At 35.7% G+C, this 15,846-nt stretch overlaps 1 protein-coding gene across 4 annotated transcripts in view; it reads right to left on the reverse strand.

The window, feature by feature from the left end:
- ST18 (ST18 C2H2C-type zinc finger transcription factor) overlaps nucleotides 1-15,836 on the reverse strand; it is a 60,016-nt gene extending 44,180 nt beyond the window's left edge. For 3 of the 4 annotated variants that reach the window (XM_042869407.1, XM_042869405.1, XM_042869406.1), the window contains exon 1: nucleotides 2,296-2,476. In XM_042869407.1, coding sequence (XP_042725341.1) covers nucleotides 2,296-2,467 — 172 coding nt within the window. In that variant the 5' untranslated portion in view covers nucleotides 2,468-2,476. Of the gene's footprint in view, nucleotides 1-2,295; nucleotides 2,484-15,802 lie in introns of those variants that run through there. The other variant, XM_042869404.1, reaches the window with a different exon arrangement.
- Nucleotides 15,837-15,846: the final 10 nt, after the last annotated feature.

The raw sequence follows: 15,846 nt of genomic DNA on the forward strand, positions 1-15,846 counted from the left end.
GAAAAGGGGGACAAAAATGCACATGTGCACCACAATGCATTTCACTTTACTGCTGCCAAACTGTTAGCATTTTGGGTCATTTCCAGTTTACATAATTGTTTGGTTCAACTGTTTGTTATATGTTAAAAGAAAATATTGATTAATTCTTATTATTCTTCAGAAAATTGGGCTCATGCAGGGAGAGGTGGCCTTGTGCACTGTGTGTGTGAAGTTGTGTTTTAAAAAAATGTCTGTAATCCTTAGCGTAACTTTTTAGCAGCTGTTCCGGTACCCCACACATTGCAGTATTCTGAATAAAGAAGTCTGTTGTCTTCACATCTCAGCAAGTAAGAACGATCATATGGCTCTGTTCCAAACTTTAGTCAAATGCACTTTATTATTTGTTCTTCTGCCGTTTGGAAAATGAAACGTTAACATCAAAATGTCATTTACAAAAGTAAGAAGTTAGTTCTACCCACTATTCAGAAATAAAAATAAAAATAAGAAGGTTTGATAATAGCAGTAGATATTTTCAATTATTATTGTTCTAGATTAAAGATGTAAAGCAATACAAGGCATCGCAACTTAGGTGATGGCTTCTGAAACCATCATGATTGATACTGAAATGAGGAATTTTACAAATGCAATGTTAAAAAATGTGTTGTTTAACTGGTTTTAATGATTCAGATGTCTCAGCTTTGCTTTTCACTCTATAGACTGAATTTCATTTTAAAATAATCAGAACTCAGCTTAGTTTGCAGTGGCCTCAGTGTATGAACTGAAGCATTAACAGGTGAAGCAACAAGAGTGAAAAGTTCACAATAAAATCAGCAATATTGCTCTAAGAAATTAAAAGTAAATATCCAATCAATCTTATGTTCTAGCTGAAGTTTTTTCATAGATACTTTAACTAATAAGGTTAATTCAAAAGATATAGATTGCATTATCAATGCCAAAAACAATTGCAAGAAGTGTAATAAGAATCAAGTTACCCTTTTTGAAATCTGTTTCTCATAACTGAATGACTGGGTGCAAATAAGGTTCTACTAATTTACGTCAATGGTCTGGCTCAACACTAGCCCTTTTTTTTGGAGAAAAAAAAAAAAAGAAGTTAAATAAGTTATGTTCATCTGAATATGGCACGTTCTACCTATTTAATCATCAAAATATTTTCCCTTCAGCGAGTTCAGAAACAAGACAGAGTTCTGCACTGATTTAAGCAGAACAAGGATTTGACTAGTCTGACAGTTGTCTTCTGTTTGTATGTATATGTAGCTGTCATATGTAGAATATGTGGAAGAGTTATTTACCTCTTCAAAAATTCTATTTAGAGTGAATAAAGATCTAAATTCTTAATCTCATTTCTCTGCTTCCTTCCAAAATAATTTAAAAGTTTCTACAGGAAACTTAGTAATGGGAGAGGAAAGTAAATTACCTTTAAACATCTGTAGTAACAAACAACCAAGCAGAATACAAGTTCATTCTGTATTCTGTTTTCATAGTAGCTGTGATTACTAATTTCCCAGTGCCAGATCCCTTTCTTTTTATCTTGATGGTTGCCATCTAATGTGTACACTCTTCCCTTTAAAACAATGCAGCATATACTCCACTGATTTCTCACTTCCCTGATTATCAACTTGTGCAGTATTATTTAAACAGATATGCAACAGTCAATTTAGATTGATGTTAATTGTTCATCTTGAAAATATATATATATATAAATATATTAGAAAGAAACAAAGAAAAACTATAGCTATATATTTCTGTATCCCCACGCTCTTCTATATTTTGCAGCAGACAAATTGCAGAAGTTTCAATAAACTGTCAGACATGTCTGAATTAGAAGAGTTTAAATAACAAGTATAAAAGTGCTGACTCTAATAATTGTGTTAATCAGAACACACGTAGCCGTCACACGCATGAAATTGCTTTGCTAAATGCTAAAGTCAACAACATTTTGCTAAGCATTTTTTTTTCCCCTAAGAGCTCTATATATTCTAATGAAAATCTGCTCTTCATAAATGTGTTTTTATCTGTGGTGGGCTTAACCTTGTTCTTTGACAGACCTAGTGGAGAAGCAGATGCTGCTCCATATCTGACCTGCTGTAGTAGTTGTCTCTCTGTGTGACCTACAAAGCATTTACTAGACCCCAGGAGGAGTTTGTACAAAATAATTGAATGGTTGAAGCTAGATAGAAATGCACTATTCCAACTCCATTACAAGCCAAAAGCGTTCTGCATCCTTTTTGAAAACAGTGTTTCATAGCTCCCCTTCTGTGGAATTCAGGTTTGAGTGGAGCCTTATTACATGATTACCTGGAATTGAATTGCTATCGAGGACACCAATATTCTCCTGTAAATCTGTCCTGTCTTCATTTTCCTCTTTGCATTCCAGGCTGGGACTGTAGTGGCGAGGCTTCATTAGCAGAGACTTCCTTTTGTTGACAGGAACACCTGAAATCTGTTCTTCAGCTTTTCTCTTAGCCATGGAGCATTTGTAGGCACTGCAATGATTAATGGGTAATGACAGGGGAAAAAAAGTGAGAGAAGTGAGGGATAAACTGGTTAAAAAACTACAATCATCATTTCATGTATACGGGAGAGGACTGACACAATATCAATTCACCTGCAACGGCAACAAGTTGTGTTTAGCGGAGAACATAAGCTAAAATTAAATTTCCAAGTTTTCAGGATCCTGACAAATGTACTATTTTTTTTGAGTGCTGCCAAAATCTCTTCGGGGGAAGGGGAGTGAAGAGGAAGACAAAACTAAAAGACCGATAACTCAACATGCTTGATCTTAAGTAATCATATGTTAATCCAAGCTCTGCTGTAGAATAAATACACCCAGGAAAGGATGAACAAAGATGTAGGCTGGGCTGATAATCCAGAAAAAACAACTAATGGGAAAAATATACCACCAGTTATATTACAATATACTTTAGCCCCACTGTCTTTATACTAGTAGTACATTTACTTGTGTACTTTGTGTTGTTTCCCACCATCCTTAAATTACAAAACCTACAGTCAGCAGTCCCTCTTTGTTCATACCAGTGTTGACCACAGAGGTCTTATTCATTCATTTTTTGATAACTGGTTGACATTCAAGTTTAAGATAAGCATGTTATTTTGTGACTCAATGTTCAATTTTATTATCTTTGATATTAACTAAAAATGTTCACACAGAATTCGGGTGGAAAAGTATAATAAATTTTATACTTTTAATGTCTAATTTTGTTTTTGGATTTGTATATCAGATGCAGTCATCAGACCCCATTCAGACTGGGCAATGCTTCCTTCTTAAATACAGTTCTCCATATCTTCCTGTATTAAAAGAATTGCAGCAGTGTCTTGGAGTGCGCCAACACGCCAATTTCTTGTTATATCCAAGTCTGTAGATTGTGTCTTCTTAGGTATATTTGTTGCTGCATTGAGCATCATTTAGAACAAACTTCCTTGTCATCTCTATAGGTAGAAACATGGCAAACCTGTTTATTATAAAGCCATGTTGGGGAAAAAAGGAGATTTTGACCCAAAAATGTATTGTGTATGACTAAAAAAATATAACACACATTAGATACAGTCATGTTTTTCATTCCTTCTTTTTGAGCCAGATCTTTCCACATACTCATATAAGCTGAAAAACTAACCACATATCTTGAATTCAATTTTAGTCATCACATGCAGTTCAACAACAGAACACACTTGAAAGACAGTGCATATTCAGAATATTTTTCAGTATTGGTCTTTCAATACTAGTTCTGAGCACTGGTTTCATTTCATTAACTTATGCCAGAAGTGCCTGGTTTAGGATCTTCTCAGGTCTTTGTAAAGACTCTGGAAAGAGGTTCCAACAGAGGGCTATTCATCCCACTAAGAACTAGTTATTTGGCATAAATTGTGCAAACCACCCCCTGGAAAAAGCCTTGTCTAAATACTTTACTTTTGCATGACTGACTGAGAAGAAATGACTGACTTTTAATGAGGAAGATTATTAGCAGATTTGATATATTTCTTTCATCTCCTACAAGACCTGCCAGTTAATTTGCTTCTAGAGAAATTTAATAAAGCTTTGTCCACCGTAAACCTGATCTGTATGGTGCGTAGGTGTTGTATTTGCAGTACCTCAATAAAGAGGCTCAAACCTTCAAATCACTCTTTAAAATAACTTTTTTCGATATTGTGCAGTTTTATTGTTCTCCTATACATAGTATTCTGAGAAATTTATGCTGTATGAATAATAGTATTTATATTATGTCTTTCAGCATTGACAAAAATAACTATATGAATCTGTGTAATCCACTCAATGATTTCTCAACCCTAGGCACCCCCAGGGTGCATTACAAATCTACAAGATGCTCTTAGGTGCTAGATTTTGCATTTGGCTCACTGACTTAGCTGCAAGATTTGCAAAAAAAAAAAAATATTTTTTTAAAAATCCATGTGTGCAGAGAACTCCTATTGGTTAAACATATTACAAGCTCTACAGCATAAATCAATCCTTCCAAGGTATCTTATGTGCACTAAATTGGCTCAGGTTCTGATTGTTTTGGATGAAAGCATATGACTAACTTCAGCATTTTGTTTAAAAAAATACCCATTTTTGGCTAAGCACCTTTTTGGCAACTCATCATTGCAAACATGAGGGACGTGGAAATACGATGATCTGCAGTTTGAGGGAATGTTACAATTCTACCATATGCACCTCAAACACAGCAGATATTCATGATCTTCTGAAAGCTAAAATGCCGTGGGCATTAGCATTACTGGACATTAACTACTATCTGAGGTTGAATATACTAAGACTTCTCAGTTATTTCCCTTTTTAAGACTAGAGGATAACATGAATACCATGTTAAAGGTCAGAATCACAACAGAGTTTAAGTGTCCCTTTAGAAAAGGTGGCCGTATAACAGACATCAGACATGGATGCAGTACAGATGAACATGCATAATTAGTTTCTAAAAAAGTACAATCAAATGTTTCTTAATGAATATTTGTGAATGACAGTACCATTCATGCTGGTTCGGGCAAAATGAATAAATGACAAATGTTTGAATACCCTTCACACACAATTGCTTTATTAACCAAAACCTTTGCTAAGTTTGCCTTTGAATCTCCTTCATTTATTTGTCAAGCTTCAAATTTATCTCCAGTAGCTACTGTAACAGTATTTGGGACAATATGCATTTTCAGTGTTTAATTCCCCTTTGACAAAGCTGCAGCTGTTTCTTACAGAAGTATAATTAATAGGTTTTTAGAACAGAAGATCCAATCAGTTCATCTAGTATACTGTCCTCTTTAACACAGGTCACAGAACTTCATATAACTCCTCAGCATTAATCCTGTAACTTGTCTGACTGTTGTGCATCTTCCAGTCAAGGTAAGGAAAAACATAATCAGAATGTAAGGTGATTACTGTATTCTTCCTCACTACTACAGTACTTTTCTAGGAACTTAATGTCAGCTGTCAATCTATTGGTGTTTCACCATGAAAAACAGCCAAACTCAAACACTTGCAGATCACAGACAAGATGAGCCCTAGAGTGCTGCTGCCACCTGCCAATGTAGTCCTGCTTTGAAAAACGAGCACAAGAATCCCACTTGACAGTAACTATTACAGTCTAGCAGGAGCAGCAGCAGCTTGTTTAAGGTTACTCATGGGCCCCCGCAGTTCCCTATGTGCTCTTTTGGATGGCAATGGAGCAAGTTTCTGAAGCAAAAGTAACTTAAAGATCTGTTTTGATCAAACTTTTTTTTTTTTTTTCAATTTCTCTCTCACTATTTACTTCAGTAAATCAAAAATTTCTTCACCACTGTCAGAACAAAAAGCCTACAGGTCTGCCTGGAAAACAATCAGTCATATTAGCAAGTTTCCTGTTATCTTGTTCTTATCATATCTGTCTCTGTACATGAACAGCCACTCACTCAGATTTCCTCTACAGTTCCTATAAATTAAAATAAGTGACTACATAAGACAGAATCATAGAATCAAGGTTGCAAAAGACCTATGAGATCACCCAGTCCAACCATCCACATATCACCAGTATTTCTCACTAAACCATGCCCCCCAACACCTCCATGGTTGATGACTCCACCACCTCCCTGGGCAGCCGATCCCAGTGCCCCTCTTTCAGACCACTATTTCAGAAAAATAGTATTTCCTAACATCCAGCCTGAATCTGCCCAGGTGCAGCTTGAGGCCATTCCCTCTAATCCTATCACTAGTTACACTAGAGAAGAGGCTGACCCCCAGCTTGCTACAACCTCCCTTCAAATAGTTATAGAGAGTGATAAGGTCTCCCTTGAGCCTCCTCTTCTCTATACTGAACAATCTCAGTTCCCTCAATCATGCCTCATAAGACTTGTGCTCCAGACCCCTTACCACCTTAGTTGCTCTTCTCTGGACACACTTCAGGGCGTCACATTCTTTCCTGCAGTGAGGGGCCCAAAATGAAACACAGTACTCGAGTTATGGCCTCACCAGTGAGGAGTACAGAGGGACAATTACTTCCCTGCCCCTGCTAGCAAAACTATTTCTGATGCAAGATTCAACTTTACTTAAAATGATTTCTGATACCATTCATTCTGATTACAGAAGGATAAAAAAATAATTGTTTTTTCTTTCCTAGGAAGTGCAAATTACTTTCCATAGACCAAGAAGAGGTTTTTGAACTCCAGAAGAACATACACTTGCTTTTGGTGGTGATTCTTCATACTTCAGTTTTAAATGGAATCTACTAGTTTGCAATAGGCAGTTTAAAGATCTACTACTTACCAGAATTTCCCTTTTCCTACATCACAATGCTTAGAAGTAAAAATGAGAATAAAACCAGGAAGACAACTTCACAAGTGGTAGCTTTTTCAATTACTTACACATGATTTGTTTATTACTTCATAATGGACACTGAATTTAACTAATTCACATAAAATAATATATTTGTGCATTTGTAATATCCATGGCATGTTTATGTTATATCTGTCTTTAAAAGTTTCCATTTCTCTCTTTTCCTTCTGTGCATTCACACATACACACACGCACGTTAGAACAGATTTGTCATACTGTAGTTTTTCAAATGGTAAACCTATAATTTAGCTTCTCTATTACTCATCTCATAAATTCAACGTCTAATAGTTTTGTTGCTATTTATCAATGGCTTGCTTGTTGTCATGGAACACTGATTCAGCTGTCAAGGTTATTTGGTAATCTGAGGCTCATAAACCAGGGGAAGTTCTTTTTGTTCTTGTGCTCAGAGTCAATGCACACTTCTTCCCCAAATTAAATGTACTAATATTTTTTGAATAATAAATAATTTTAGCACTTTTATAATGCAGAGTTTTTTTGTTATTTTTTTAGTCATTGGTTGAGCTAGGAAAAATAATCTTGTGTCAGCTACAGTATGATCCAGAAGGTTAATATCTAAGACATATTATCTACTTGCATGTATTGAGACAGACACTGGTAATATAGACATACAGTAGTGCATTGGTTTGTGTTCACACAGCAATGCCTAAGAAGAGAGAGCAATCCTCACAGTCTATAGTTTTTCCTAATACTGAAAACTGTCTAATTGTCATGTCCATCTTTTTTTTTTGTAAACAGTTCATCTAAGCAGTGTGTATGTCAAACCTTTACCCTGACCTTTTGTAGCCAGCAAAGATTTTTGTCATCAGTATGTTGTCAAGATTTCCAGCCTCTGGGGAATTTTTTCTTTTTTATTATTCAAAGCAGCCTGCAGGTTGGTAAAGCATGGTAACAGACATAAGAATTGCTACAGTGGATAAAAACCAGGGGTACATTTAGCTTGATAACTGGTGTCTACTACTGTCTATAATGGATGTCATGTAAAATAATAAGAACAGAACACACCTCTTCTCATGTATGCTCCTTAGCATAAGGACAAAAAATATCTGTCTTTGAATATCAAGGAATTTTCATGTATTGTCTAATACTATTTAAGGATTGCTCTTCGTGTAGTTTGCACAAGAGCAGTTAAAGGAACATTTTAGTTTGTGGAGAAAACAACTGAATTCTTAATTTGGTTACCTTTTGACTGATATCTTAGCTATGTCACAAAGGTAAATATTCAACTAATGGATTTCAATTAAAGGATATATGCTCTTCTGATCTGTCTTTTTTTAAATTTAATTTCACACCAGCAGAAAAAGGAGAAGGTTAGCCTAACTGTTCCTTAATTAGATTGTGACTAAAGATATTTTTGGCTTCTGTAGGGCTTGATCAAGTATGTTCACAGATTTGCAGGTGTCCCATTACTCTCTATCAAATACTACTTATTTCTTAAAAGTGAGAAAAGTTGATATTCTAGGATTCAGGAACACGTTACTCAAAGCTGAACCTATAGCTTACAATTTTCTGTCATAGTTGGATTTTCTTCTAAGAATTTGAAAGCTGTGGAAGTACTGAAAAGGAATAGAAATCCTTAATGTCCCTACCTTAGTCCTTTTCTATATCTTCTAGCGATCTAAGAAATAGATGAGTTGGATTCTAACTGCCTAGTGGCTCCCAAGGGATTAGGCTACAGCTATATGTCACTAATCCCTCAAATTCAAACAAAAAATCCTGAGCTCCACATAAGCTGATGATAATCAGGAGAAATGACTAGTACTGGGTACAGGAAGGGGATGATCATATGTTGATTGAAATGACATTGAGGTAATTGTTTACAGCAACTAAGAATGCTAGAGGTTCCTGAAAGGATATGAAACATTGGACTCAAAAGAAACACAACATAGGTTGTCTCATCACTGCAACTAAAGACTCAAATACTGTAAATTACAGCATCTTCAGATAGACATTAGTGGTTGAGGAGGAAGGTGGAAAGTGACTATAATCCAATTATCTTCTTTGTTTTCAGATTAAGTCAGTCAGATTTATGTTCTGTTTCCTTAAGTAATCCTCATTGTTTGCAGAGACTGCATGTAAATTTTATAGCCTAGCTGGAGTGAGTGTTAATATTCTTAGTTCAGGTTGCTCTAAAAGTGAGCAGAGGCATAAAGACAATTAAGACACTGTCTCATCATAGTCAGAAGTTGGAGTTCACAAAAAGTCTAAAAAGCCACAACATCAGTCAAGTCTGCTTAAACTATTAATTATACAAAGGCTAGGATGTTGTTCTCAGTACCATGAAATTACTGACCATTAAAGAATCCACATATTCTGACGACATACAAAGACAAATCCTAAACTTAGGAAACTAGATAGAGCATACTTTTAAGTGACAAAAGTTACTCTCAGATTTTACAAGTAGGGAGAGAACATAATTTTCTAATGGAAGAAAATAAACTGCATCAATTTTGATGGAATACAAAAGGTTTGAATCCTTGGAAAAATAATAATTAAATAGTAATTCAATTTACAGTATTCCACTCTAATATCAGTATAGGTGCCAGGTAGTTAACTAAGAAAAGGTCAATCAAATGACATTAAAAATGATTCTTCTAATTGAGTAAGAACCTCTAGATTAACCAATTATTATCATATGTTTATTTACAAGTTTACTTATTAAGGAATATACTCAATGAGACATTTTTCATCAGTGAGACTGACAGCTCAAGAGTAATGAATTTGCACTCAGAACTCTTCAAGCCAAATTCTTAGGAAGATCATCACAGAATCATTTTGGTTGGAAGGAACCTCAAGAATCATCAAGTTCCAACTCCTCTGCCACAGATACGATTGCATACCTTTAGAGCAAGCACTAAACGAGATGTCCCAGGGCCCCATCCAACCTGTCCTTACACAACTCTAGGGACAGGGAATCCACAACCTCTCTGGGCAGCCTGTTCCAGCACCTTACCACTTTCTGAGTCAAAAAATTCCCCTTGACATCTAACCTAAATCTCCTCTGCTTAGTTTAAAAGCATTCCTCTTTGTCTTATTACCAACCTCCTGTGTAGAAAGTTGATTTCTCTCATGTTTATAAATTCTCTTTAAATACTGGAAGCTTGAAATGATGTCTCCCTGTACCTGGTCTGTTTTATGTATTACATATATTCTCAAAATTTATACAGCATTGCATTCTGATGTTTCATGCTAAAACGTACTTCCCATTTACAAATGTTATTCTACTCTGGAGGACATGACAGTAAACTTAACCGATATTTTGTGTGTCATTGAATTGCTCACTGAATAGTAGAATGTGCTGGAACACAGGTTATATAAGATCATTCTACCTACCTACAAAAGTAAGAAATACTTGTGAATTTTGAGACATGAGAAAATTACACATGAGCAGAAACAACTGCTTACTTTACAAGTTAGAGGTGGCAACATATTGTCTGGCTGAAGAACTTCAAGGAGTAAAGAATGTGCAAAAATGTGAAAACTGTAATCAATGGATGAACTACGAGACACTTACAGTGTATCACCAGAAAAAAACTGCACATGAGAATTCCTGAAAAATCTTTTGGAATTCATCAGATAAGAGTAGTTTCCTTTCATCAATATTTTTAAACATAAAAATAGGAAGAGATCAAACTAATAAACTAGCTTGTCATTTAGATCTGGTGAACTGATGTCACAGAAGTGATGATAAAAAGTCAGAACATGACAAAGATAACTAAAGAAAATAGAAATGTTTCTTGTTTTTCATTATAACACGACACAAAAATGCATTTCACCTCTTTCTGTCTCTAACAAAGCCATAGAAACCAAAACATTTAACCTACAAGCTGTATCTATGAAAGGTACAGGGCTTGTTCCTATACACTGAAGCAATCATTCCAGGGTTAAAAGGCATTCCACAAATAGAAAAGGTAACTACCATACGTGGACAATGATCTTTTTCTCAAATGTCAGAGCTGTGAAAAGTTCAGTCCAGAGCCAGGCCAAGATGAAAGGAAAGCACATGAGGTATAGATGAGAAGAAAGATAAAAGGAGAATTGTGAACACTAATATGAGCAAAATTATCTCAGTAACTTTAAGATATTAAAGTGTGTGCCTGTATACACAAATTGAAGATTTAGCTAGGAAAAAAAAAGTAACAGGACTAGACAGATAATAAAGTGGAGAAAATTTTGTATCATAAGTAAAAGCCGGGGGGAGGATGATATTGAAAGATATATTTTATTTTGAAAAGACATATAAGAAAAGTAAAAGAGTTGCCACAGCCTTGTTGGTAAAAGAGGATTTATTAGCCCCCATGAAAAGAGACTGGGGAGAAATGGCTAATCGTGTTGAGTCATTATATACTGAGCTTGGAGATGTTTCAGACAGTAAACTAAATGTTATAGGCCACCTGACCAAAAAGAACAACTGAACTGTGAAATGACTGAGCAAATAAAATGATACATATTAAAAGGGGAGTGATGGTAAGTCAGCAATAACATAGGAAAAAACACGTAGTTATGGTGAAGTCTAATCATGTGATACCAGAGGCTAAAAGACAAGGATTTCAAGCTGCAAAGGTAAATTTTGATTAGAATAAGAACTTAAAATGTAATTATCATGCTGAAGAAATTGTATTTTTTTTCTTTAAATCTATCTCTCTCTTTTTAAACTGCAGTTTGCTATTTCAGTATGGTTCTTTCCCCAGAAAAGACAACTCAGAGGACAGCACAGATTCTAATTCTCTTTTCTGAGTTTCCTGTTCCAGTTTAAAAGCTTGTGGGCTCATAATGATATTCAGATATGTCATACATAGATACTGTTATTTAAATATGTCATGAAATTAGTAGCTACTTTAAAGTTTTATTCAAATGCTCATAGTTCAAGAATTCTACATAGCTAGAAACAGATTTGGATGCTTTAACAACAGATAAGTTACGTTTATTAAAAGGCAGTTTAAGAAAACTTATTTTTTATTTACTGGAACTCAGGAAATTCCTAAACTCAGTGATCTGAATGCGTGCCCAAGAGCTTGGCCTAATCAGTCTTTCTACCCCCTTTTTTAGTCAGTCACTCAGTCTGTCTCTGCTCACTAGGTCAATAATACATTCTTGGACCCAAGCCAGGATTGCAGTTTGGCACGGATTAAGTTCATAGTCAGAACTACAGATCATCCATACAATCTCTGGATGCAGAAAGACTTACATGTGAATGGTCAGCCTGCTAGCTGCCATAAATTTGTAAATAAAAACCATGCAAATTCCTTCAGTTAGGTTAGAGAAGATGTAAGAGAGGATAAGATTTCCTTTTTTTTTTTTTCTTCCCCTTTTCTTTTGGCAACAGACAATGGGATCCTAAGTAATTCATTGTCAGAAACTGTTTTAACATAAAAGGATGCTGGCTTTATTCTTTACCTTTCTTTGCCGTCTTTTGCCTGCATGTAGTCTGTTTTGTCTCTGTTTTTATTGTCTGAATCCACCCTTATCAGTTAAACAGAGCAATGCAGCTAGTAGTAATATTTAACTCATAGAATCACTCAGGTTGGAAAAGACCTTAAGGATCATCGAGTCCAAACTCATGATTGATATATGTGAGGCAGAAATTTGTGTCTGACATTTCATTCTCTATATGGCTTGTGGTCATTCACAGAGAATGGATCTGCCATAAGAAGCAGCAACCATCTGGGGCCATAATGTTCTGATACATTCTGTCACTCAACAAAAAGCACTAAGGCATACAAAACTTGAAATTCCAGCACGTGATTAGAAGGATGATATTTACTATGTGCTGATGAACATTGAAATTTTGATGGTGTAGATAATGCCTCCAGGAATACATTAAATAACAAATTTTTTAGTTCAAAGCAAGGAAAATCATAGAATCATAGAATCGGTTGGGTTGGAAGGTACCTTGAAGACATTAGTTCCCACAACCCTGTCTTGAGCAGGGTTGCCACCCACTGGATGAGGCTGCCCAGGACCCCATCCAGCCTGGTCACTTAACCCAGCAAAAAATTCTCAGGCAAAAAAAAAAAAAAAAAAAAAAAAACCCAAAAACCAGCAAATAACAACCTGCCAGCCTAGCAGCCACAGTTAAAGAGGTTCAGATTTGCCACATGTGGAAAAAGTAACAATTAAAAAAAAAAATACATTTAAGCTAATTACACACTGTAGCTTTCATATAAAATTGAGACTATAAGGAGAAAAACAGTAGAACCATACCCAAATGAAAAGTCATGTTAATGCAGGAAAAGACATTGATACTACAGGTGCTGGCTAGAAATGTACATGATAGACATTAGAAGAAAATGTGAAATGTAAATTTTAAATAAATACAGAGAAAAAGATAGAGGTCACAGTGTATAAATCAAAAGGTTTTAATAGCTGCATGACTTAGGCAAATGATCCATTGTAGTGAGCAACTCCAACTATTGGTATATCAAAGAAAATGTAAGATATAGTTCCTATTTCAGCTATGTTAATGGTTATTGAGAGCTGTTCACTAAAGAGTCAAGTAAAATAACTGTCAATTTTAGGATTACCTGTAAAATGTTAAAGTCATTACTTGTGCTCATTCAGAACCAAACCCTTTTATTTCTCTTCACTGAAACAAGGGTTATATTTTTTGAATCAACATTCTATCACAACTTATAATTTCATTTAAGAATTTCAAGAGAAAAAAAAATGTTCATTATACACCAGCTCCTAACATTTAATGCAAGCTATAACTCTCTAATGTTCACATTTGAAAGTGAAGAAACTGAGGAATATTTGAATTTTGAATTTATTCCTATGCTAATGTTTTTGCTTTATTGATATGATTTAACAGTATTGAAAGTGCCATCTGAAGTATGAAAACGTATGGGGGCTACAAAAAGGGCAAAAATCCTGAGGACCATAAGCTCTTCAGAGCACAAAGAAAGAGAGTAGAAGAGAGTGGGATTAGAGTAAGGCATAGGGGGAGGAAAAGCACAATTCACAGTTTGATGGCTTTTTAAAGTGGGACTAGAATATGAAGAAAGAAACATGGGAGGATATTAGACATGACAGTCCCACAAAATTTTATTTATTACGATATGAACAGTTGATATGTGGGCTATAATTATAAGGACAGGTGAATTTCAGTGCTAGTATTTTATTAGGTCTGTGATCATCATGCACTTGCCTTTGTCTTACTCTAAACAGTACCACATACAGATTGTTCAGTGTTTGTTTATATTTAACTATTCAATGTTTTCTATTAAACACCAATTACAAAATAATTTTTCCTTAGTAAAAAACAGTTTTCCACAGATTCTTTGAGGAAAATACTGACTAGAATAGTGGCCTGAATTCCTCGATAATCTAAGAATGTTATCATAAAAGAATAAGAAATAAAAGTTATTTTGAATTGAAGAAAATACTATTGGTGACATCAGGACATCCTTGATTACGCCAGAAGTCCTAGAATAAGAAGTCAAAGTTAAAAGTTTCAAAGACTCATTCTCATTTAAATTTCTACAATGGGCAGGGAGGAAGTTTCTTTTCCAAACAATAGGGAAAACAGTAACTACTTCTAACTCCAGAGCCTGGGAATAGATGTTATTAATATATATGCTTATTGTTTAACTGAAAATCAATTATCAATAAAACCAGCATGATAAAGATTTTTGTCTCAGATCAAATGCTCTGCTGATTAGATCAAGAATCATAGAGTCCTCAAAATTGGAAGGGTCCTCTGAAGACCATCTAGCCCAACTCCCTGCAATGAACAGGAACATCCACAGCTAGATCAGGTTGTCCAGTTCCTGTTACAGCCTCGCCTTGAAAGTCCCCAGTGTCAGGGAATCATCCACAACACTAGGTAACCTGTTCCAGTGCCTTACCACCCTCACTGTAAAAGATTTTTTGTTTGTATCTAACCCTAAATCTCCCTTTCCTGAGCTTGAAGCTATTTCTCCTTGTTGTGTTGCCACAGACCTTCCTTAAGAGTCTGTCTCTTTTTCAGGGGAGACCTTATTGCTCTCTATCACTGCCTGAAGGGAAGTTGTAGTGAGCTGGAGGTCAGCTTCTTCTCTTGTGTAACTAGTGATAAAACTAGAGGGAATGGCTTCAAGCTTGCCAGGGGAGATTTAGGCTGGGCATTTGGAAATACTGCTTTTCTGAAAGAGTGGTCAGGCGCTGGAATGGGCTGCCCAGGAAGGTGGTGGAGTCACTGACCCTGGAGGAGTTCAAGGAACATTTGGATTTTGTATTGAGGGATATGGTACAGTGAGAACTATTGGTAACAAGTGGATGGTTGGACTGGATGATCTTGTAGGTCTTTTCCAACCTTGGTCTTTCTGTAATTCTGTAGGTCTCTTTTAGATATTGAAAGACTGCTATCAGGTCACCTCGCAGCCTTCTTTTCTCCAGACGGAACAGCTGCAGCTCTCTCAGCCTGTCCTCATAGGAGAGGTGTTCCATTCTGTGGATATTTTTTCTGGCCCTTCTCTGGATGTACTCCAACAGCAATGTGCTTTAACATAGCGGTTTCCAAAAATATAAGTCCACAAGCAATTTCTGTGAAACTACAAGTCAAAAACTAAGGATAATCCTGACAGTTTTCTACATATAAGCTAGGAACAAACTGCTTTCTCTGTCAGTGTCTTAACTTTAGGCAGTCCTTTGGGATAACAGTACTGCAAAGGTGGTAGCTACATAAATCAATCACACTCGCAGTTCTTACTGAGGACAGTCTTTCAGCCTATTTGGATGATTTTATCTCGTGCCCACTTCTCCTTCCATCTAAATGGAGCTTTCATTTCTTTCTGAGGTAATCCACCAGACTTCCTTTTCATAAAAACACTTCTTCAAAACCTGCTTATTTTCTGATGCTCACAAAAAGAGTTACCAGTTGTATAATCAAAGGATATCAAGATGCTACAATCACAAAATAAACAAGAGAGTTAGGCAAAGTGGACAATGATAACAAAAGAGAATAAATGGAAGGCTTACCCTTAGTTGGACTCACCACAAAACACCAGGAGGGATCTCCAGAC

The sequence above is a fragment of the Lagopus leucura genome, unplaced genomic scaffold (assembly GCF_019238085.1).
Source record: "Lagopus leucura isolate 7727_CA_CO unplaced genomic scaffold, USGS_WTPT01 Super-Scaffold_100002, whole genome shotgun sequence".
NCBI lineage: Eukaryota > Metazoa > Chordata > Aves > Galliformes > Phasianidae > Lagopus > Lagopus leucura.